We start from the raw sequence: 23,121 nt of genomic DNA on the forward strand, positions 1-23,121 counted from the left end.
GATAGCAGGTGAAAGAGATTACTTTCTGATTGAACACAGCATGGCTAGCTTAGGATATCTGAGTTAACTACCTGTGATATGGGTTTGATGCCATGGTTCCATTTACTTAATGACCTCAGTAGCAGAATTTCTGGTATGGCTGCTTTCTAGCTACAAAAGAATTGTCTCCCAACTCCAAATACCCTGAAAGCTGGTATTTGTTCCCTCCCCTTATTTAATCCTGCTGGTGAGCCCTACAGTTCTTCAGATACCTGTAGAGCAGGGGTTGGCAGCGTTTTTGGGCAGAGTACCAAAAACGCCCACAACCTGCCATCTGACCTGAGGCACACATGCCAAGCAAAATGTATTTGTGTGACACACTCTGATGCATGTGCCAAGGGTTGCCTACCCCTGCTGTAGAGAGACAGATTCCTTCAAACAAGCTGAAGCTAAGGTATTCACTCTCTGGGCAACATTCAGCAGCAGCTTTTGTTCAGTGACACAAATAACTCCCCATTGGGAGTATCTGCAGATCTGTTTGAGCTTCTGTTATTGGATCTTCTCTAATTTTTTTGAGGCCAGTCTCTATTTAGCGTACAAGGGATGACCACTGCCGGTGCTTGTCCTTTCTGGAAGGGAAGGACTCTTAAGAGATAAGCCATATAATTTCACTGGCCTTTTCTCTCACTATGAAAGTAAATGACAATGCCTTGTGCTGACTGTTGTATCTCTTGTTCTTTTGTTTGCCCTTCTTAGAAGTCGCACTAAAAACATGATGTGGTATGGAGTGCTGGGGACCAAGGAACTGTTACACAGAACATACAAGAACCTGGAGCAGAAGGTCTTGCTGGAGGTGAGGAGTTGAAATGTACATGCATGAGTGAATCTCCCTCTCAGACCCACCCCAGTCACCTCTGCTTTGGGCCTGGGGTGATTTTTATTCACCTTTCAACGGAAAGTAAATCTCTGTATATGTCTGCTTCGGTCCCTTTGCACCTGACCTCACCATGATAGTTCCAGAGAAAACTTCCTGATTTCAGTCCTTCTGACTTCCTGACTGTATTAACATATCCCAATGCCTCTGCTTGTATAATGAAAACACTTCTGTTACCTAAAACAGAGCCTTTGTGTTTGCTAGGAAATTACATCAGAGTAGAATTGTGTATGCTGGCATAATTTTAAGCATGACTTGGCACTCAGCATAGAAAGGAACTGTCTTGTTTAACACTGTGTGTCTTGTACACACAGTAACTCTTAACTTGTTAACATCATATTGGTTCAAACACATTTTATAGAGATCAAATTAGAGGGCACAGTGGTGTTCTTCCACACACAAAGCAGGCTGCACTCAGGTGAGCCAACAAAATAAAACACCACTCACAGCAGATTGTGCAGATGTTCAAAATGTGCCCATGACATTGTTTGGCTTCTTTTTCGAGCAACTTGACTGAACCTAGGAGCCCTGCTACACTTTTCCCATGTTTGATTGAGGAAAAGTTAAATATAGTAGCATCTCCCAAACAGAGTCTACTAGTGAGAGCAAAATGAGCATCCACGTACAGGAAATGATGCCCTTCCTCTCCTTTTGTACCTGAGGAATAAAATAGTTAACAGTATTGATAACTAAACTGTCATCTGTGGATATCTGAACTAACATCATGCAAAGATGAATGGGCTCACACCACCCCCAAACTGATAGTTCCAGGCTCTCTGTGGACTCATAACTGCATTGCTTATGCTTTTACTTTTACACACATAGCAATTAGATAATAATGACTTCTGTGTTTAAAGAACAACCAAGATTCTGCAGAGCAACACAAAGTAGCTTCAGAAACATCTGTTCAGCATATGGAGCACCTGTTTCTGTTACAGCATGATGTAATTATCAATGTAGAGAAGACCTAATATTCCTAGAAATTGTTGCTGAAAGCATACTTCAGTGCCAGGCCAGAAAGAGTGTGTTCTAGAAAAATTCTGTTCTTATTGGTATGACTAGCAGTTACAGACTGCTCATGAAAAGGTTTTAAAATTGTTACTGCAATCATTGTGCTGTTAAACCTAATAGTGTCTTCTCTTGTGAATAGTGTGACGGACGTCCTATCCCTTTGCCCAGTCTTCAGGGAATTGCTGTACTTAACATCCCTAGCTATGCAGGAGGCACCAATTTCTGGGGAGGCACCAAGGAAGATGATGTGAGTATTCCTAGAAACTGGTAAATCAGAAAACAAGAAACTTTGTTACTATCTCCTATTTATGCACCAGTTGCTCCTGAGACAAGATGCTTGGAAAGGGTATATCTGGAGGCATCTCTGACAGGTTTCTCTATTAAATGGATGCATATTCAGAAGCCAGACTTCAGTAATGTGTTCTCCACAAGGATCAGCAGTGAATTGTACAGGAGCTTGGTCATACTGGAGCCTTTTGCCTTTGGTAGAATGCTTTACATGAGGTCCACGATACAGGCAGCCCCTGCTTAGTGTTCTTAAATTGGTTCCTGAAGAACCGAGCGTTAAGCAGAATAGCATTAAGTGAAAGCAGAAGTTTTTGATGTACCAAGATGGTGACACAAACAAACTGGCGCTAAATTGTACAAAGAGGCTGCAAGCCCGTAAGCATTATAACAAAACTCACTGAGCACTAAGTGAAATCAGGTATCAATATAAAACGAGCATTATAGCAAAATATCACTAAGCGAAATAGCATTAAGCAGGAGTTACCTATATTACCCATGTACAATTCCTCTACCCTGTGAGTCCCTGAGATAAAGCCAACTGAGGCCGAGAGGAGCCATTAGATCAGGTCTACAGACATTTTCTTTATGTCAGGTACTGGAAAATATCGAGTCTCAGGAGGAGCACCTTTCTTGCTGCTCAGAGGCTTTATGTACCTGAGTTATACTTTAGCTACTGTTGAAAGGCCACTGTGGATATTGAGGCTGCTTTTTCTCACACCTAGATGACTGCAGAACTCCTGTTTGTAGCATCATTGCTAATTTTACAGAGAATAAATAGTGATAGTGAAAGGTCAGGGTCAAATCTCCATCCATGAAAGGGAAAGGAAGTTGTCACAGAGCAGTATGTGACCTGAATTCTCTCTCCCACTAGACATTTACAGCCCCCTCCTTTGATGACAAGATCTTAGAGGTGGTAGCCGTGTTCGGTAGCATGCAGATGGCTGTGTCACGAGTGATTAACCTACAGCATCACCGGATTGCACAGGTATCCAGATGCTTTTGTGACCTCCTTGACCAACATTGTACTGTTTTCTACCCTATCAATGCTTGCTTTGAATGCTAAAGTCTGTGACTGGTCTTCTTGCTCTGTCCCAAAAGGCCATAGAAATCAAAGCTTTATGGCTTTCTCAGTCTGTATTCTGGCAATAGTGCCAGGGTTTGCAGGGATGAGGGCTTAACAGTAAGGTAACAGAGCAACAAAAGGATTTATTCTACAGGAGGAAAAGATTATACGAAAAACTGACTGTGTAGTTTGAAGGCAGAATACACAAAACCCAGTTCAAATTTCTCACCCTCTTTCATGACTACAATGCCATCCTCCAGAGTCCTGTTAGAGTTTCCAGTCTTTAGCCTTCTGGCTGAGTCTTCCAGCCATTGACCACTGTGGACCTACACTCAACCAAGGCCTGGGTTGTTCCAAAGCTCCTAAACACCTCCAAAACCAGACCTCCACCAGACTTATTCACTTTGTTGAAGTCTCAGAATTCTCCAGAAAATTCTTTCCTTGTGGGAGCAGCCAGAATTCACCTAGTTAATGGCCCATCCACCTGAGATACCATCATTACTGTGGTGCTGATTTTCCCATTACTGGCAGACAACAACACCTTGGATGCCCATCCCACTTCCATGTTTAAGAGCGGCAATTATTTTTGCTCTAGTAACACAGTTGGCAAGAGAACCTTAGTGGTTTTGTCTTGTCCCTTTTCCTTAGGTTCCTTTGATACAACAACTCATAATTAGAGATCTGGTCATAACCTTTGGCTCAGTTATATCCCAAAAGATAGATACAGACAATCTACCTGACACGGAAGGAAGCATGTAGGAAAATGTGATGGTACAGCAATACTTATAACTGGATGCAGGGAAACATTTTCAAAGGAAACAAGCAGAACATTTTTTGGTAAATTTATTTCACGGCCCATTTAACTCGCTATTCATGTCTTGCAGTGTCGGACGGTTAAGATAGCGATCCTAGGAGATGAGGGAGTACCTGTCCAAGTGGATGGAGAAGCCTGGATTCAGCCTCCTGGGTATATTTGGATTGTTCATAAGAACAGGGCACAGACACTTACCAGAGACAGGGTAAGAGTAATCCTCTGATATACTAATACTAGACACATGCTTTAAAATCATATATGAGGGGGCAATATCCTCATAGACTCTATATGGAAACTACATGGGATGTATAGCATTTTCCATTAGGGACTTAGCAGCTGGTAAAGGAACATTATTAAGATGGCATTTAAAACATACAAAATGCCAAGATCAGGGTTGCCTGTGCAACCATTTATTTGGCTCCCTTGGGCATATACGTTAGGATACAGCCTTTACCTACATGCTGACGTACTGTTTTTTCCACAGGATCCCCGCCTCATTCAGTGCTGTGGATGGATTTTGTTCAGTTAACAATCAACTGGTCAATATTTTGATTTCTCCTTCGTGTTCAATGTGTGGCCTATGTCTTATTGACCAAGTAAAATGAGATCCTGTGCCCATCCCAGTTGTGTGCATGCACATGCATGTCTGTCTCCCTCATAGCTTTAGAATGCCATGTCTGCTTGCTTCCAGTATCTCAGGGAATGTTCTAGACATTACAGGACAGAACTGCACTGACTGGTGAACACTGGAAAACCCAAGAAGGACATAGCAGATAAACAGGGCCCCTTGCATTTTGTTAGCTGACCCACCAGCTTCTGCCAGCTCTGTAATTGTCTACAAATCAAAGACCTAGTTGAGCATAATGCCATTCCTCCTTGTCAGCTGACACATAAGATGTTGTTGTCCTATGTGGCTTATCTCCGCACTGCAGAGCAAAGAAACAGGAATAGTGAGGGTGGCAGGAGGAACGGAGGTTAAGTGAGACTGGGGACATGCAGAGCCCCTGCACTGGGAAGGAGAGAATGAATCACCCTGGTATGGAGAGGAAGAGAAGAGAGAAGGACACAGCCTCTGCCATGGCAAGGAGAATGGGAAGATGGTGGTATGATGGGAAGACGGCATGTATCAGAGTACTTGCCATGGTGGGAAAGAATGGGATGGGGGTGCTCAAAAAGTCCTGGCACTGGAGGAGAGTAGGGGATACTGGCATGAGAGAGGAGAGGGAAGTGAGCATGGGTATAAGGGGGAAAGAGGTAGCACATAATCTATGGCATTGAGAAGAGAATAGGGGACCGGGTATGCAGGGAAGGAGAGCACAGAGCCTTTTACATCTTGGGAGCTAGGACACTATGGAAACTAAACTCATGACATGCATGGGAGCAGTGCAGGAAGCTTAAAGAGCCCTTGGCATGAGGGTGAGCGCAGGGTTAGGGGCATATGGGTAGTGTGTGAAAGGGCCCTGACATGCTATGAGCTTGGGTCTATGAAAGCAGTGGGGTGTTCAACCCTTAGTTTGCTGCAGGCTCTGAAGGCAAAGCAGTGACTTTCCTCATAGCATTTCCACAGTGCCCAACATTCAAGCACCTGAATGTCTTACAGTCATGAATGGTTGTCTGTTTTCACAACAGCCCCATGAGGGGAAGGTGCATTGTCCTCATCCAGTAGAGGGGGACTGAGGCACAGAGAGATCAAGGTCAAAAGGATAACCGATTTTGGATTCCCTATTGGACACATCAAGGTTCTCATTTTTGACCATATGTAACACTGTGTAGTACTTTACACATTCAAAGCACGGCTCCAACAGGGCAAGTTTTCAGCTGCAGCAGCGAGTTTTCAGCATATCAACAGACAGACCCCAGGGGCTCAAGCTGGGTGCCCAACACATGAAGAATATGTAATTAGTGACCATCTTTGAAAATTCAGCTTAAGTGCCACTCTGGAGTTCTGTAGCAAAGGAATTCTTCAGGGCAGCCTTTCCTTTCCTGAGGTCCCCAACTCTCATTCACTACCTGCCTTTCCACCTTCCTCAGCAAATGAAGCAGGTCCTGTGTATGTGAGTCTCTACTATACAGCCCTGATTAATAATCCACAGCATGGTTCCTCCTGTGCACTAAATGAGGCAGAGATCTTATGGAAACGATAGCATGTGGCTGTGCGGTCAAAGGCTTTTTTATAAAGCTCACCGCAGGATGACTTAGTCAAAACTATACAGGAGACCTTCACTCTGGAATTTCCTAATTTTGACTGACTAAGCAAGCTTAATAATGTTCTTTTTACATGCTGTTGTGTGCACAATATTCTCAGGATTTTTTTTTTTTTTAACCGATCTGGAAAAAGCAGCAATTCCATGGCATGTCACTTCCTGGATACCTGCTAGGGTTGTCAGCAAAGTTAGAATGTTTAGATCCCAGCTCCCACCATATACACTCTTCTAACACAGTAGGCTGATCACAGGGACAGGCTGTCAACCTTTTTGTGGACCAGCACTAGAGGGGATGGGATGTTTTGCCATTGTTTTTCACAGATACTATCAAGCAAAAGAGATCTTGGGTTCCATTCAAGGCTCTGGAGTAGGGATGTCAAACTCATGTGTGACTGGCCTGGATCCGAACTGCAGGGAGCCTCCCGGGACACATCTGGATCTGGCAGCACCAGTGGCATGGGAGTTTAACACAGCCCCCTGTTGCCAGCACGTGTGCCCATTGGGGCTCCATTGCTTGGAAACTGGCATCAGGCCCTTCCCTTTTAGCTCTGCCCTCAGATTCCAGTCTTCTCTGGGAGCCCCATGAGCTGGGCTGCACATTTGACACTCCTGCTCCTGAGGAATGTTCTGACTCTTCCCCCTCACCCCCCGTCCTTTCCAATCTGTCCCCTTTCCAGTCCTGGCACTTCGTGACCCTGGATGCCCATCCCAGGGGATGTCCCTCTTCACTTAGTCACATTCTCCTTCTCTTGCGGCAACATATCTCACCCCTCCAGACTCCTCAAGCCAGTCACAGTCCCATTGACCAGCCATTCCCAATTTCCCTAGGCATCCCCAGCCTCCTGCCCAAGTAGTCCTGTGTTCTCTCCTCCTGTTCCTCGGTTCACATCCAATCTTTCCTTCCCTCCTGGTTTCCAGTTGTCCCTCCTGCCCTTGTTCCACATGATCAGTGGGTCTCAGTATCCATCCTGGCCTCGTTCAGTCTCAGCGTCCTACCCAGGTGTTTTAATTCTGCCTTGCAGCTCCTCAATTGATTTCACTCTTCCTTATCTTCCTCTGGCTCTCAGTCCCACCTCTCCATTTTTCCCTTCCCAGTTCCTGCTCTGTTTGCCAAGTCAGTCCCAGTTTCTATCCTAGGTGGCAGTACCATTGCCCTCTCTCCCACTTCCGCTAGCTTCCAGTCTCTCTCTATTCGTGGACCTCAAACTGTGACCCAGTCTATCTCCTACTGTGCCCTACTTTGGGCCCCTTTGCATTTGCACCATATTATTTCCTCCACACTGCCAGGTTGCCAGCAGGGGGCATCATTGAGAATACAGGGGAGGCATGATCTCAGTGCCAGGTGCCAGTCTAAGCTGAAGCATGGTTAGACAAGGTGGGACTTTCAAGGCTTTGACCTGGCAAACTCTAAGATGTCTGACTGAGCTTGCTGCAAACTGCAGCTTCCCTGCCCCCAAAGGCTTAATAACATGGCCAGAGTTGTCTGGATTTTCCTAGGGACAGAACAAGAGACATCCTTGAAACAAGTAGCCAATTTTTCCATTGCTGCATTTCAAGTCACTGCTTCAAAGCACAAGGGAGCTACAGGTTTTGAAAGAAAAGGTTGCAGAATTTTTAACATGACCAGCCTTGGAAGTGCTGGCCCAAATTGTGAGACTTTTAAAAACAAAGCAAAACAAAAGCTTGAGACAAGCACCTGGCAAGGAAAATAGCCCAAAGGGTTGAAGTCTGGCCAAGTTGCAAGCAGTTGAACAGCTAGTCTTAAAATAGGCAGTGTTGTGGAGCCTTAAGAGATGGTGCCACTAGCCCTGCTTGTAATAGTAGTGTGTATAGCTCCTACAGGGCTACTTATGGGGTATGCAGAGGTTTGGGGAGATTTATGAGGTATCTTCAAATTTCCTTACTGTATCTGTAGGCATTTGAGAACACACTGAAATCTTGGGAGGACAAACAGAAATGTGAGTTGTCCCGGCCCACCTCCTTCACCTTGCATCCAGAGATCATGTCAGAAGAAGAATCCACCCAGATCAACCAGTTTGGCCAAGCAGCGGGAGCTCTGATTCACAGGTGGGACTATTTTTTTTCTCTTCTGAGGGTTTGCAGACCTCCATTGGCTTCTTGATCTCTCTTGTCAGCTGGGGAGACCACTACTGCTCTCCTAGCTTGAGTATTAATGAAATGTCATTTCTTATGGAGCTGCCTTTATAGTCACACTATCTGTAGTGCTCATCTCTGTCTTAAAGGCAGCAGGCTTGGAATAGGGTGTGGCTTTGCATCCTCTCATTGTGCAGTTTCCTTGTACCAGTGTTTAAATCCACAAAGTGAAGTTTCTTGAGTCACTGAAGCAAAATTGAGCCTGGTGTAAAGAAGCACAGCTTCCTTCACTGGGAGGAATGCCTGCTTACAACAGGCCTGAGATGATAATGAACATAAACTTAGAACTAATTGTTGCCAAGGACCATCTGAAATGAAACAGCCGGTCCTCTGGGAATCAAGAAGATATACTGGGCACCTCTTCCCAGGGTTACAGCAGAAATTTCTGAAGAGCATTTATGTACTGGTACAGAAGGGCAACATTCCACCCTTTTCTCAGGCAGCATGCTCCCTGTTATTTCCATATAAAAAGAAATATGCAGACATATCAGAAATGTATTCTGAACTGTGCATAGCTGCCACTAAAATTATAGTTCCATTTGTAGTCTTGTCAACATTATTAGAGCTATATTTTAAACTCTGGCCCACACTACATGCACAGAGAACGCACGTGACTCCTGTTTTTGTATGCAGTCACCTGTAAATGAGCACTTTTCTTTCAAACAATACCTGTAATCCAATGGAGACTAACCTATTTGGCAGACTTGCCCCAAGTTAGTCCTGCACTCTCCCCAAATGCCTCTCCATTCCCCTTCCCCTGTGCAATCTGCTGCTCTGCTTTCTGCTTCCTTCCTGCCCTCTGCTTCCTGCCTTATCTGCCACTGTGCTGCTTGTTCGCTCACTGCTCTGGTATGTGCCACACACACAAGCTGCCTGTACCACTTGTGGCACACATGTTACAGGTTGGCCATCGCAGCTGTAGACCATGTATTGCAGTCTGCTGTAATTCCTTGCCTGCGGTGTAGTCATCTCAGGAACACTCTAGCTTGAATTGGATAATGTGAGGAGTGACTGCCTTTGCTTGCCCTCCTCAAATCAGAGCGCACACACTGAATTCTCCTGCTCTGCCAGAGATATACCTATATCAAGAGAAGCCTTACTATGGTACTTCCACAGTCTCATCCCCAAGAGTGAATTGAATAAAATAGCTCAACAGAAAAGGTCTCTCTCCATCCGTGAGAATCAGCTGACAGTATCCCTGTCTCTTTTCTAGTATTCGGGAAATAGCACAGTCCTATCAAGACATGGAACAGGAACTTGCTCATGCAGTCAATGCCAGCTCCAAATCTATGGACAAAGTGTACGCCAAATCCAAATCAACAGAGGTACCTGTACTCACTCGGTGACTTGCACTTTTCCAGTTTCTGTTGCTCTTGTTCTGGTTTGAGTGACTGAGTGATTTGTATGTGTTTCTCTCAGACTTTCCTTCTGAGTGTTTGACTTCTAGGTTTGCCTGCCCTTCCATTCACATGTCCTGTCTCCACAGGGTCTGAACTGCAGCCTTGTGGTAGAGATGGTGAATAACGTCAAGGCCCTGCATAATGAGACAGATCTGCTGCTTGCTGGCAAAATGGCACTGGTAAGAAGGGATAAATAGGAGTGAGGGACACAGAATATCCCTTGTTCTGTTGGTTCTTTTACTGGGACCAGGACATGCTGTGTCTTGCCAACCCCTGAATTACTTTGACTTTATTACAAATCAGTGCAAACTTTACCAGTGGAATTTAAGATGATTGTAAACAAATCGAGAAGTCCATTTTCTGTCTTATAGTAGCAATACATTTATAACACACAGTCAAGCTAGTTAGCTGGAGGGGTGGTGAATTCCATAATCTGCTCTTACATAGAAGGGGATGTTTGGATATGTAGCTCCTTTTAGAAACAGGAGGTTTTTTCATAAACTAGGTGTTACCTTGTGAGGAAAGCTCCTGAAAGGGAGGACAGTTTGCATTTCACTTTCTGGTTTTTAACTGTTCACCTTTGTTTCTGGTGCAGCAGTTGGATCCCCCCCAGAAGGAACAGCTCCTAGCAGCACTGACAGACATGGATCTTCAACTGAGGAAGCTAGTGGATATCCCTTGGCTATGGCAGCTCATGGAGCCCAGCTATGAAGAGGTAATATCCCCTAGACAGGAGCACAGCTGTTTCCTTGGCTGCTTTCCTTTTTGCTGATTGGCCCTTTTCATGTTGCATGAATGGCTCCCTGTGGGGAAGTTGCAGGTGTGAGAGAGGATCAGTTCAGAAAGAAACTCAGGCTGTGGAGTTATTTTAGGTCATTTCTGACCAGGATCTCAGTGAGACTGACCTTCCCTTCTGTCCCTCCCCATCTGGAACAGACTGAATCTCCTCTCTACAAGGTTTATGGACTATGCTAGATGCTACTTGCCATGCTCAATCACTTTGTGTACATTTAACCTTTAATTTCATTCCTGATACAATTTCCCTGTGTGTTTCTGCAGAACCAGATGCTGGATTATTCTAAGCGCAGTCGCAGTGGCAAATTTCGACTGGTGACCAAATTTAAAAAGGAGAAAAACAACAAGAATAAAGAGACTCGTAGTAGCATGGGACTGCCGGGTATCGCCCATCTATGCATTCATTCCGCCTTCCCTACTGCACCTGTTTGTTCAAACTCCCTGACCCTCCTCTGTGTATCTACAGTTCCTTTTCTCCTCTCCTTCCTCCATTCTTCCTTTCCATGGACCTTCACTCGCACGTTACACAGTCTGTGTGGAGTCTCTCTTTTTCACATGGCAGTGTAGTGTATTTGCTATGTTCTCTCTCTCAACCATAACTGCACTGAGCAGATATTCCCAAACAGAAACTCGAGGCACGCTCCGAAGAGGTCTACAGAGACTTGGACATTTTCTGGGATACTCTCAGGAGGGCAAGGGAAGTGAACTTGGGGTCTGAGGCTTGCAAAAATCAAAAGGACTGTGGAGCCCAAGTCCGCATAACTCCAAACCTCCCACTGCTCATGCTCCCTGATGTGGCTAATGATGCTTCTTCTTGTTGATTTGCCCTCAGGCTTTAATCAAACGTCATGTTTAATTGGCTAGGGATCCTGCATCAACATTGGTGCACCCTAAGCTGTAATCCTATTGGCCAGTAAATAAAAACTGGCCCATGAAATCAACAAATTGGAAGTGGTATTAGGACACTTTCTCTCCAATTCTCTTAGCTGATTTTTGGTTAATTTTCTACCTATGAAGACTTTCTGCCTCTACGATTTGGGAGTACTACTTGTTCTGTGGGATCATGGGCATTGTCCTCTCCCATGGAATTCTAGCTACTATTGCTTTCTCCTCCCTGATGCAGTGGTGTCTCTTCTCATTTCTCTGAAACTCTGGGGACTTCGTTTTTCTCTTATTTAGAGGCTACTCAAGAAGCTGAAGGCCATTTTGGGTTCATTGGCAGCCTTTTTTTCCTCCCTCCCTCAGGCATCATAGAGGGAAGCTTTAGCACTTACTGGTCACATCTACTCATACCCCTATGGTGCTGTTGTTACTGTGCCATCATTTAGTACTTCCTTTTGGAAGTACTAAATGATGGTGCAGTAACAGCCTGTACTGCACTGTGCTAGCAGCATACAATTATTTTTAGCCGCTACATTGCCATAGCAACACACTATAATGAGCGAGTGCATTGCTACAGGGATATAGCAGTGGTATCACGGTTTTTGCTTGTGGATGCTACGTCGCCGTAACATCATGTGTAGATGTTCCCACTGAGTACTCAGTGTTAAGTGCCAGTACACAGTTATTCCAAGATAACAATTAAAAGCTCCTGTGGGCTAGATTCTCTAATGTGTATTTTGCAGTCTTTCTTGTTTTGTAAGATGACTAATACTTTCCTCGTAAAAGTAATAGCAAACTTCCAGTGGCACATCCAGTCCCTCCAAGGCAGTGGCTGGACATGAGTGTAAGCAGACTCTCATGATTTATTGCTTCTGACCCAGTGGTTCTCAACTAGGGTCCTATAGCACCCTGTGGTGCCTTGAGATCCTTTGAAGAGTGCCACACCTCTCTTAGTACTGTTGTGTGTGCAAATATGGTTCACACAATAAACCCAGAGATTTCAAATAGGAGTCTATAGTGTTAAAAATATTCTGACCTGCTGAGGTCTTTTTGAGTTTTTGCAATGGAAGAAACTGCCTTATTATTTTTCTGTAGTCAAAAAACAAAACTAAGAACCAACATTTTCTGAGGGGTGCCCTTAGTTTATCTAGGGGTGCCTCAGGTCTAAAAAGGTTGAGAACCACTGATTTAGCCTCTGCTTAAGAGAATAACTCTGACTTTAATCTGTCTTCCTTTCCTTGTTTGAAATTGTAGATCCTGTTGCCATCCTCTTCCTCCCTTCATCTGGGGTTGTGGTACTATTTGCCCTTTGCCTTGGCTTTCCTGTTGGTGAAAAGTACTCTTGGTGTTCTCTTCTTTCACACTTTTCTGTCTCCTTTGGGATTCTGGGTACTCAATGCACTCCTGCTTTTCCATCTCTGACAGTTCACCTCTGGGGAACGGAGGAGGTTGCGGCCTGGCTTGAGCATCTCAGTCTTTGTGAGTATAAGGATATCTTCATCCGACATGACGTCCGGGGCTCTGAGCTCCTGCATCTCGAACGGAGGGACCTCAAGGTACTTTCATGATTAGCTCCTCAGAAATAGCCAGCTGCATGTGCTTGGAAATAGCCAACATATGGTCCACTCCAGATGTCTTTGGCTAGATGAACGGGTTTGACATGGCCTTGTTTTATTTTCTGTCCTTCTCAGGTTGCCTGATTAATACTTTATTTTATAGAGTAGCAGCATCATGGGAGGGCAACCACAGGCTTGTAGGCCAGCCATCCGGCTCCTTTCTGTTCCCTTATGTTGTAGCCCAGGGGAGTCAGACATACATGGAACCCCATGATCTGACCCATGCAGCCCTATGATCCAGTCTGTCAGTTACAGACTGACTCCTCATGCCATATGTGGCATGTAGAGCCCATCAGGTATGTGAGTCATACTGCCCTGGGTCTGGGACTGGTCCAGTTTATGCTGTGACAAAGTCAGGGCACAAAGCTGGCCCAGCAGGAAGCCACAGGCAGTGCACACCCCATCCTGGCCCCTTGTGCTATGTGATGTGGCACAGTCAGTCCAGCCCTGTGCACCTTGTGCAGTACATGCTGGCCCCACTCCCACGCTCACTCTGCACATAGCCTAGGGGGGCAGCATGGGATGTGCACTGCATGCAACACCTTGCTGGACTGTCCTCGCATGCTAGCTCTGACATGAACAGATGGCCTAGGGCCTAACTTAGACTGGCCCCAGAGCCAGTGAACAAAGCCAGTCTGGTGCTGTGATCCTTTGTGGTGCCCTGGAGTGGAGGTGGTATATGCAGCACCTCACCAGGCCAGTCCTGCACACTGGGTCTGCTGCATGGTCCCAATCCAGCCTAATGACCCTCGTGTGGCCTGCAGTGCCAGACAAGTTTGACACCCGTCTTGTAGCCCAGTCCAACACCTGCACCAGTTGCAGTCATAGCTGTCTAGACTTTCCCATTTTTAGCAATGGGGAATGAAAAGATTGCAACATAGTCTCCACCCCTTCCCTTTTTGCAAAGTATACCACAAGTCTGGCTAATTGCAATTGAGTGTGCAGTCATACCTGGTACCTTGGTGGTCAGATGACAGTTCAGTGTGATCTGCAACAGATCATGTCTTTACCCATGTGTTTCGTGCTTGGCTGTTGTCCTCATTCCCTATGATCTGTACAGTTCTTTCTAGTGTCTTGCTTTGAGTCCATACTTTGTATTCACAGTTGGCCACATGGGGAGTGGCCAGCGTAGGCAGTGGCAGTTTTATGCCTGCTCCATTACTGTTATTTTTACTTCATTGTGCTCTGATAGATGGTTGTTGCATGCTTTGATGTTTTAGATGGATCTGTGAGGCTCATAATCTTCCCAGATCTTTTCTTTCTGTTTATTTTCTGTTTAGCTGATTAGGTTGTACCTGGTTGGCTCAGTTTTTTCCTTTTATTTAAAGTGAATTTCTCTTCTTTTCCAGGACCTGGGAGTGACCAAGGTGGGTCACATGAAGAGAATATTACACGGGATCAAGGAGCTGAGCCGGAATACTCCTGCCAGCGAGGTTTAGCCTCTGTTTTTGCAGCCTGTATCTACCATTCCCCCTAACATCTACACAGTACTCGCCTCACAGAGCAAATGTGCTCAAAACTATCTCAGCAGATCAGCCAAGCTGTAGCTGCTCAAAGTTCATATCGACCAATCATGGTGCTACCTTTTTTCATGTGGGTACAGCTGTGTCCAGTCAAGAGGCACCTTTTCTGTTTAGAAGGGTGGAGCTTCCTGGATATAATTCACCTGCTGGTTGGACAAAATCATTGTGCTCTCAGACATGGAAAGTCTTGGTCCCAGGGACAACACAGGTCTCCTGACAATAGCAACACAGCTACCTTTAATGTAGAATTTCATCATATTGGAATTATTCAGGGAAGAAGATGTACTGGCCAGTCTTAGTCTGGGAGTGTCTAGTAGCCTTTTCAGATTCAAGACTTTCCCAGTGGGCTGTATGTCACAGCTGTATCGTACATCACACATATGGGACAGAACTTTTTTTCCTCTTATAGGACAACCCTTCAGTTGCATGTAACTTGCATCAAAAGCTCAAAGCCAGTGCAAATCGCTATTATATAGTGAGTAATTCTCTCTTGCACTTATGCCTTCCAGTCAAAAGCACATATGGTTACAAGAATCTTTTCACCAGCCTGCAGTCTTTCCCTTGGCCTGAGCCTGTCAATTTTCTGTCAGCCAGTGACAGTGATACAGCTCCAATATTCCCAGCCACAGTTGGCAGCTTTTTGGGAGTTCCAGCCAGCCAGAGGACATCATCTGACTCATGTCTTATCCCCTGAGGCTGGAGCAAAAGTATGACAGGCAAAGTGATTCTGAATTCATTGGTAGGAGACTGGGGGGAAACGATATTCTCAGGGCAGGAGAGAAACACAGCCAGGAACTTGGGCCAGTCACAAAGTATAAATTAGTAAAATCCAGTATATCTTTTCCCCATTTTCTTAGGGATGCAGCCTGTCAGACACCGATTTAGACCCACTTAGAAATGCTTTCATTTCTGTGTAGTGCCATTTCCATGGCCCCAAGCGAGTGCTTTTATTCCTATACTTGGGCAGAAAACTTTCCTGTCTCAAAGGGACACAAAGTTCTCCTTAAAACTTGCATCTCTTTACCTAGTTCAGTTTTTACACATTTTTCTAGGTCTTTCCCTCCTCCCAAGCTTCTTCTTTCTCTTAGCAGTGGATTTCAAAGGAACATCATGCATGCTTCTTGGGACTGTATTTGCTAGTGAGAGTCCATGTATCATGAAACATTAAAGGTCACACAGAAGTATTGATTGGTACAAGGCTGGTGAACATGTTGAAAAGAGTGTGTTTGGTGAATAGCCTCTGATGTCACCAACTATGCAAAATGGGAAAGCCAGCACTTCTGAATCAGAGAGCCTAGGCTGCTTTTACAGTCTTCTTTCATTGGCTGACTCCTGTTGTGTGATTGGCAAAGCCCAGAGACCCACGTGCTTTATTGAGTTGCCACAAGTCTCCCTGGGGAGGGCACTGGAGGCCATGTAGCACTGCCAAGATGGGAAGGAATCTTAGTTACGTTCTCCCTTTTGTATGCATGTAATTTTTAGTTTTTTACAAAGTGGCATTTGCCTGACCATGGCTGTCAGCAACAGAATAATACTGTATGCAGTATGATTTGATTTCCTGAGTTTCTTTTTCTTTCTATTCTTAAAGAGATCTTTATTAAGATGACCTTAGCTCTGTGCATCAACTGAACCCACAGTGTTAGTCAGGGTGTTTTATGTAATGAGTTTTCTACCTTGGGAGTTTATAGGCCAGTTTTGTCTCTAGTGCCAAATCTGTTGAATTCAAGAGGATCATGCTAAGGATTTCTCTGGTCCTCCGTGGTTTACTCATATAAAGTTGCTGGAGGGCTACACTTGCTTAATTCTGAAACCAAAACTAGGGTAGACCTTGTGGGGAGAGAGCAGACAGGAATACTTTAGCTTTGCTCCAATTGCTGTTCATTAGTCTCAATTTCCACAGTGGTATTTTTTTACCTGAGCACTACAAAGCTCACATGCAGAATTTGATGCCTTACATATTGGGTGATACAGAATTGTACATACAATATTTTCCCCCAAAGTTTTTCCCATTTGCTTTGATTTGCTTGTCAAGATGCTAAATCTGTATGAACATGAGGAAATCCCACTGTTAAGCAGAACCATTGGGCATTGCAAGAATATTCCTGAACTTCTGCATTTTTGCTGGTGATAATCAAGTGACGGCCACATCCCTTTCCCTGTTAGCCCCTTTCTATAGAACAGCATGTGTATGTATGTAGGGCTGGGAGAATACCTCAGGGAATAGAAGTACCATGTGATTACCCTGGAGAAAGATACTGCAAGGAGAAGGGGCTTATCTTATGATCCACCGACTGGTGGGTAAAATGAAGGAACCATGGTTATTGCCTTGTGTTCTCCAAGAAAGAGGTAGCGTGTGTATTTACCCAGCTTGCTTTATTGAGTTCTGGGCTAATTATATTCTTCCCACTATAGGAACAGCCCTTCTGTATTCTTCCCTTTGTGATTGATGGTGGGATCCAAAGAACTCGCCCCATATTTAAACATGTTCTGTAGAACTGCACCGTATTGCAGAAGGGCTGAAGAATATCAGTACATTTGCTATGAGTAGTGAGTTTTGCATTGAGAAATTCTCATGTCATCAAGGGTTAAACTCTACACGTTTATTATTTTCCTCTTTGTTGAATCCTGATCCATTTTTGTGTGTTTCATCAACGTATTCATTGCCAGTATCATGCTCTATCCCTGATTGAGGGAAGGTCAACCTTCTTTCAAGAGTTAGAGAATGTGGTCTTATTCAATCTGTGTGCCTTTGGACATGCATCATGGTGTGTGTGTGTATTTATGTTTTGAAGGGAAGGTTACCTCTGTGTACCACTGTGCCATTGGGAATAATGCCCAGAGGTAAGATGGAAGCACTGGTGTTAATCAAGAAAAGATGTCTCTGAGAAATAGTAATACTCAGGTTCAGATTTGTCCCTCTGGCATCTCAGTTTTTCCATAAGAGAGAAACTCAGGAAAAAAAACAAAGCAGGCTGACAATATACTACTGCTGCTTTGCCAAAGCAGAGGCTTTTCTGCTATATCAAGCAAAATGGCCACTTGGGAGAAGTTAGCACTTTACACAGCTTGTACATGCTTTCTAATTGTAAAGAAATGTGACTTGTGTTTAGGCCTCAGGTCATTTTTTGCCTCAACATCGTTGTACTCCCTAGCATTGATTTTGGAGGAAGGGGCAGTATCATACTGTAGGAACTAGGCACACAATTTCTGTTAGCCATACGAGGATTCATTGCCCAAGGAGTGCGCTGGAAATCTACACATTAGTGACATGCTCTGTCCTGTCAGCCCATAGTCTTTTTCAGTCCAGTGGAGTTGCCTGCACTAGGTTGGGACAGAATTTGGCCATTAAAAGTAGCTGAGTAGGAATGTCCCTGTTTGGACCTCCTGTAAGAAGAGGGCATTTGTCAGTAGCATGCTTTGACCTGTTCTAATCAAGAGTTCCTTGCACACTTTCAACAGGTGTGTGCCGGCTGCTCACAGCATAGGGGAATTGTTTCTTCTTTGGTTCTACTGGAGCTTTTCACCTTGTCAGACCACAAAGACTTGACTGGATATACGCTCCACTAGAGAGGTTGCATCTCTAGTGAGGAGCCTCTGCATCCGGGAACCTCAGATTGCACAGAGGCCCTTTATCCCAGTGTCTCTTGGAAAGTGCTTAATGTTGGACTTCTCGTGTAAGCTTCGTCTGTTTTAGTATTATTTAATGCGGCATACACGATCTGCATGATAAAGTGACAGACTGTTTACACAGGACATTTTGTATCTAAAAGAAACGTGTGTACTGTAACAAGAAGGAGAGGATGAAAACTTTGTTTGTGTACCGCTGTCTGCAGTGATTGGATGTCTGTCTCATTGCCCACCCGCTATCATTCCTCAGGGGTGTCCCACCATTCCTGTGATCCTGTCAGAAGCATGGGGAAGCATCTGAATCCCTGTACAGTCTTGGGGAAAAAGGTTTTGTGCCTTAAGAATGGGACCTGATTCCCTCCTATTTATTATGTTAATTTATACAGTGATTATCTTGAAATTGTCTTGTATTTTATGTACATAGTTTGCTGTTGATTGTTGTAAATAGTTTTTTTTTCTTGTATATAAAGTAAACGTGTTTCTGATCTTCCAGTAAATAATTCCTCTAGTTACTGTTTTCATCACTTGAGAGGGCTACAGTGCCAGCTTCTTGGGAAATGGGAACTCAGAGGCTGTGCTGGGAGAGGATAACTTTATCCTGAGCAGAATAAAAAGTTCAAAATCTTCAAAGCTGCTCCTGTAAAAAGGGGGTTTACTCAAGAAACAAAGCGATTCTAGCCATGATTGTGTAGATTAACAAGATAAGATCATCTTCTTGTTCTCATTATCTAGGGCGGAAGAGAAAACATTATATATTTTGAATTTTTGAACAAGTGTCGATAAATCTATAAATATGCAATAGAAAGAAAATGAAATGCTTGTACATGGATTCAGTGGCTGTTAGCTCATTGCTAGGATTGAGGATTTGATAGAAATCCCTCTGATGTAGCTTTCCCTTTACAGGTCTACTGTTTTTATTTTTGTTTTTTAAATGGCCAAGAAGCCTATGCCATTCTAAATTATTGTTGGGATATGAGAAGCTATTCTCTTTTACATCAGACTTTTAAATTCTGAGCTAGATTCCTCTCTCATCTCCAGCCTCATCTCACAGGCTTCTAGAAGGTAAGTGTTTACAGGTACAATTTATAGACTGAAAATTAGGGAAATTTTATTTGCAATAACTTTTCAGGAAATCTGGAAATCAGCGGATGTAAAAGATAAATAATACATCTCTAAGCTTCAGACCCGGAAGGTTAGGGGCTTGCATGAGAAGGCTGTAGGCCAAATTCCAAATGGACTCTACTTCCATCAGTGTAAATAGAGAGTGAGCAATGTGTGCTTGTAAGATATCAGTAAGAATCTTGTAACAAATTACTTCCAGTCTTAGGACCCAGTTCTTCCAGTGCTCCAGTAACAGTTTCCAAATAGGATTCATTCAAATGAATTATGATGTTTGGGTGAAGTAAACACTTCGCAGTAGTTAAACTGACCACTTTCTAGAGCTGCTCTGTTGGAAAGAAGGAACGTTTTAAGGTGTTGGGCACAAAGGAAGTCCCAGGAATAGGGTAGCCTCTCTGCCAGCTGGCACAGCTAAAGCACTGCATTGAGGTGGTAATTCCAAGAACTAATTTACAAGAAAGAAAACTAAGAATGTAATATAAATGTACACCACTGACTTTTACCAGCTGTGGGGTTGGGACACCGTAGTAAATTATGCTATGGAAAAAAATGGTTGAAAGAAGGCCATATGGAACGCCACCAAGAGCAGAAGAGAGAAGTTAACCCGTAACAGTACAGTTATACTTTGTTTTTTCCTGTTTGGGATGCAGAAATAAGCAGCATCCAGATCTGGGCCACATTCTGTCACACTGGATACGGTGGGGCAAGTTCTTCCCAACTGTGGCTGCATTGTTGCAGTTGAGGCTGACTTAGTGGGCCAGGGAAGATGCTAAATATACAGTAGTGGTGGGATTTCTGTTACTCTGTGCTGTCACTAAGTCTACTGTGTTTACTTCCCTGTCCCCCAAGGCTTTTCTCTTGCTTTGTGCAAAAGATGGGGAGAGATGGAGGGCAAAGGGGGACACGTAGAGGTAACATCCTGCCCCAGTTGTCCTTTGTGTCAATCAGTAGCACCAGAAATGACTGGTAATCTCTGTTGTGGCTTCTTGCATGCTACCAACCAGTACACTGCCCTCCCATCTAGCAAGCATCCGCTATGGTCTGTCTGCCAGTTGGATGCATAACCACAGCCACATCTTGGGTGGAAGATTCATGCCAGAGTGCCTGCAGTGGGAAGTGGTGCTGAGGTTAGTGATCATCCCTTTTTCACAGCTGGAATAATACACTGCATTTCTTTAGCAGCTTCCAGCTTAGGATCTTGAAGCATTTTACAATCCTCCAAGGCAGCTCTGTAAGGTAATAAAAATTACTGTCTCAACAAGGAGCAAACAGATGAAAGAGAAAGACCCAGCAAGATCCTCATGACTGGATCTTGCTGGACCTGTACAGGAGATTATGGGCCTTCTGCACAGGCTTTTCCTGGAACAGGTAGTGATGGTTTGTTGTGGGAGACTAATGCAGAAAATAGATCAATTCAATGGCAGACCTTCCTTGTAAGAGAAGGAGTTAGTTTAGAGTGGGCAGGTAAGTGCTTGCATACTATACGCTATTTTGCGTACTGCTGACGTTAACGCACTTACCACATTGGGTAGGTGCTTTGAGGAACAAATATCAGTACCTGAAAGGATAGGATGGGGTGGTCCCGTGACCAGCTTGCTCTCTGCATAGACTCTCAGTGTTAACTGGAGTGGAAGGACAAATTTGGCCTAAGCGCTTTTCTTCACTATATAAAGAGCAGAATGCTGAACTACTTTTTGTCAGGGGCATTCCTCAGAGTCTTACTTACAGAACCTACAGGGTCCTGCTGTGCTTCTGTATGAGCTGTACTAGCCTGCCAAGGGAGAAGCGTTCTGTGCCTTTTGCTCTATCATAAGTAAAGAACCTGCCAAAGATGGCATATCTTGTAGAATCATGTCTTGTTCATGGGGCGACTGAGCTATTGGAGACAGAAATGGACTGGCCTCAGGAGACCTGGCTTCTAGCCCTCTCTGTGCCTCTGGCCTGCCACGTGACTACCTCAGTACCTCCCTGTCCCCATCCATAGAACAGGGATGGTGCTATCTCTTTAAAATTCTTTTAAGATACTGATGGAAAATGCTATGTAAGAATTGGATGCCAGAACACTGTCTCACGTAAATAAAACCCTAGGTGACTAGAATTGATACATCACTAGACCAAGATCAAGTAGAACTTGTGAAGGTAGAAGGCAGGGAGTGGGAGGGAGGAACGTGCACCCTCAGGAGTCCTGGGAGTAGGGGACACAACTGTCCAGAGAGTGGGAGGGAGGCACATGTACCCTCAGGAGGCCTCAAGTATTTCTACATTAATGCTGGGGGAAGAGCTGCACCAGGACTTCTTCAGTCAGCTTATGGAGGCAGTTAGGTCAAGGGATGTTATTGTCATGGGTGACCTAAACTACCCAGACATTTGCTGGGAGGAGCAGACAGTCAGGTCTGACCGCTCGCGTAGGTTCCTGGATGTATTACAGGACCTTCACCTTATCCAGGAAGTGCATAGCCGGACTAGGGGTAACGCCTTGCTGGACCTGGTCCTGGTCCTGGCCACGGAGATGACCTGGTGAGGGGACTGCAGGTCTTTGACCACATGGGCAATAGCAATCATCACCTGCTGGATTTCACTATCCAACGCAGGGTGTCAAGGGCTTACACCAAGGCTAATGCCCTTGACTTCAGAAGGGCCAACTTCAGTGAGCTTAGGAGACTAGTGGGGGATGCACTGAGGGCCCAGAAGGTAGAGGAGATGGGAGTCCACAAGGGATGGTCGTACCTTAAGGGGACGATCCTCTGGGCCCAAAGGGTAACGGTCCCTGAGAAAAGCAAGCGGGGTAAGAGTGCTCAGAAAGCCCCTTGGCTCAGCAAGGGCATTCAGCAATGCCTGAGAACTAAAAGGATGGCATACAACCAGTAGAAGGGAGGAGCTATCACCAAGGAGAAGTACTCCTCCTCGGCCCGTGAGTGTAGGAGGGCTATTAGGAAGGCCAAGGCAGAGATGGAACCAGGCTAGCGTCCAGGATGAAGGACAACAAAAAGTCCTTTTTCAAGTACATTGGGAGCAAGAAGAGGGCACCAGGCAATGTAGGGCCCCTGCAAGACGCAAACGGTAATATTGTGGCTATGCCAGACAAGAAAGCTAATATTTTTAACAGTTTCTTTGCCTCTGTTTTCTTGAACAAGGACCAGGACATCCCACATACCAGAGGTAGAGACAATCTCGGGGATAGTTCTGTCAGGCCTTGGGTCAGCGCAGATGTAGTTAGGGTTCTTCTGGAAGGACTAGACATTTTTAAATCTGCAGGTCTGGATGCCCTCCACCCAAGGGTGTTGAGGAAGCTGGCAGGGGTCATCACGGAGCCCTTGGCCTGGCTGTATCAGCATTAGGGGTCATCCGACCAGGTGCTGAAGGATTGGAAACTAGCTAATGTGGTCCCAGTTTTTAAGGAAGGAAGGAGGACCCAAGTTACTATAGGCCTGTAAGCCTCACCTCAGTGCTCGGGAAGACCTTGGAGAGAATCATCAAGGAGTGTATCTGTGGGGGGCCAGCAGGGGAGAACATGCTCAGGGGCAACCAGCATGGGTTCATCAACGGGAGGTCCTGCCTGACCAACCTGATTGCCTTTTATGACCAAGTAACTAAATCCTTGGATGATGGTGTCGCCATGGACATAGTCTTTCTAGACTTTAAGAAGGCCTTTGACACTGTCTTTCACCCCATCCTCATCAATAAATTAAGCAACTGTGGCATTGATGCCTAC

General features: G+C 44.9%; 1 protein-coding gene across 3 annotated transcripts in view; it reads left to right on the forward strand.

The window, feature by feature from the left end:
* DGKD (diacylglycerol kinase delta) overlaps positions 1-18,798 on the forward strand; it is a 59,339-nt gene extending 40,541 nt beyond the window's left edge. For 2 of the 3 annotated variants that reach the window (XM_019542893.1, XM_019542895.1), the window contains 11 exons: positions 736-832; positions 2,064-2,171; positions 3,084-3,197; positions 4,160-4,294; positions 8,209-8,360; positions 9,661-9,772; positions 9,934-10,026; positions 10,443-10,562; positions 10,907-11,024; positions 12,950-13,080; positions 14,490-18,798. In XM_019542893.1, the coding sequence (XP_019398438.1) occupies positions 736-832; positions 2,064-2,171; positions 3,084-3,197; positions 4,160-4,294; positions 8,209-8,360; positions 9,661-9,772; positions 9,934-10,026; positions 10,443-10,562; positions 10,907-11,024; positions 12,950-13,080; positions 14,490-14,579 (1,270 nt within the window). In that variant the 3' untranslated portion in view covers positions 14,580-18,798. The remainder of the gene's footprint in view (positions 1-735; positions 833-2,063; positions 2,172-3,083; positions 3,198-4,159; positions 4,295-8,208; positions 8,361-9,660; positions 9,773-9,933; positions 10,027-10,442; positions 10,563-10,906; positions 11,025-12,949; positions 13,081-14,489) is intronic. The other variant, XM_019542894.1, reaches the window with a different exon arrangement.
* The last annotated feature ends 4,323 nt before the right edge of the window (positions 18,799-23,121 follow it).

This window comes from Crocodylus porosus, unplaced genomic scaffold, assembly GCF_001723895.1.
Source record: "Crocodylus porosus isolate Cpor-Errol unplaced genomic scaffold, CroPor_comp1, whole genome shotgun sequence".
Lineage (NCBI taxonomy): Eukaryota > Metazoa > Chordata > Crocodylia > Crocodylidae > Crocodylus > Crocodylus porosus.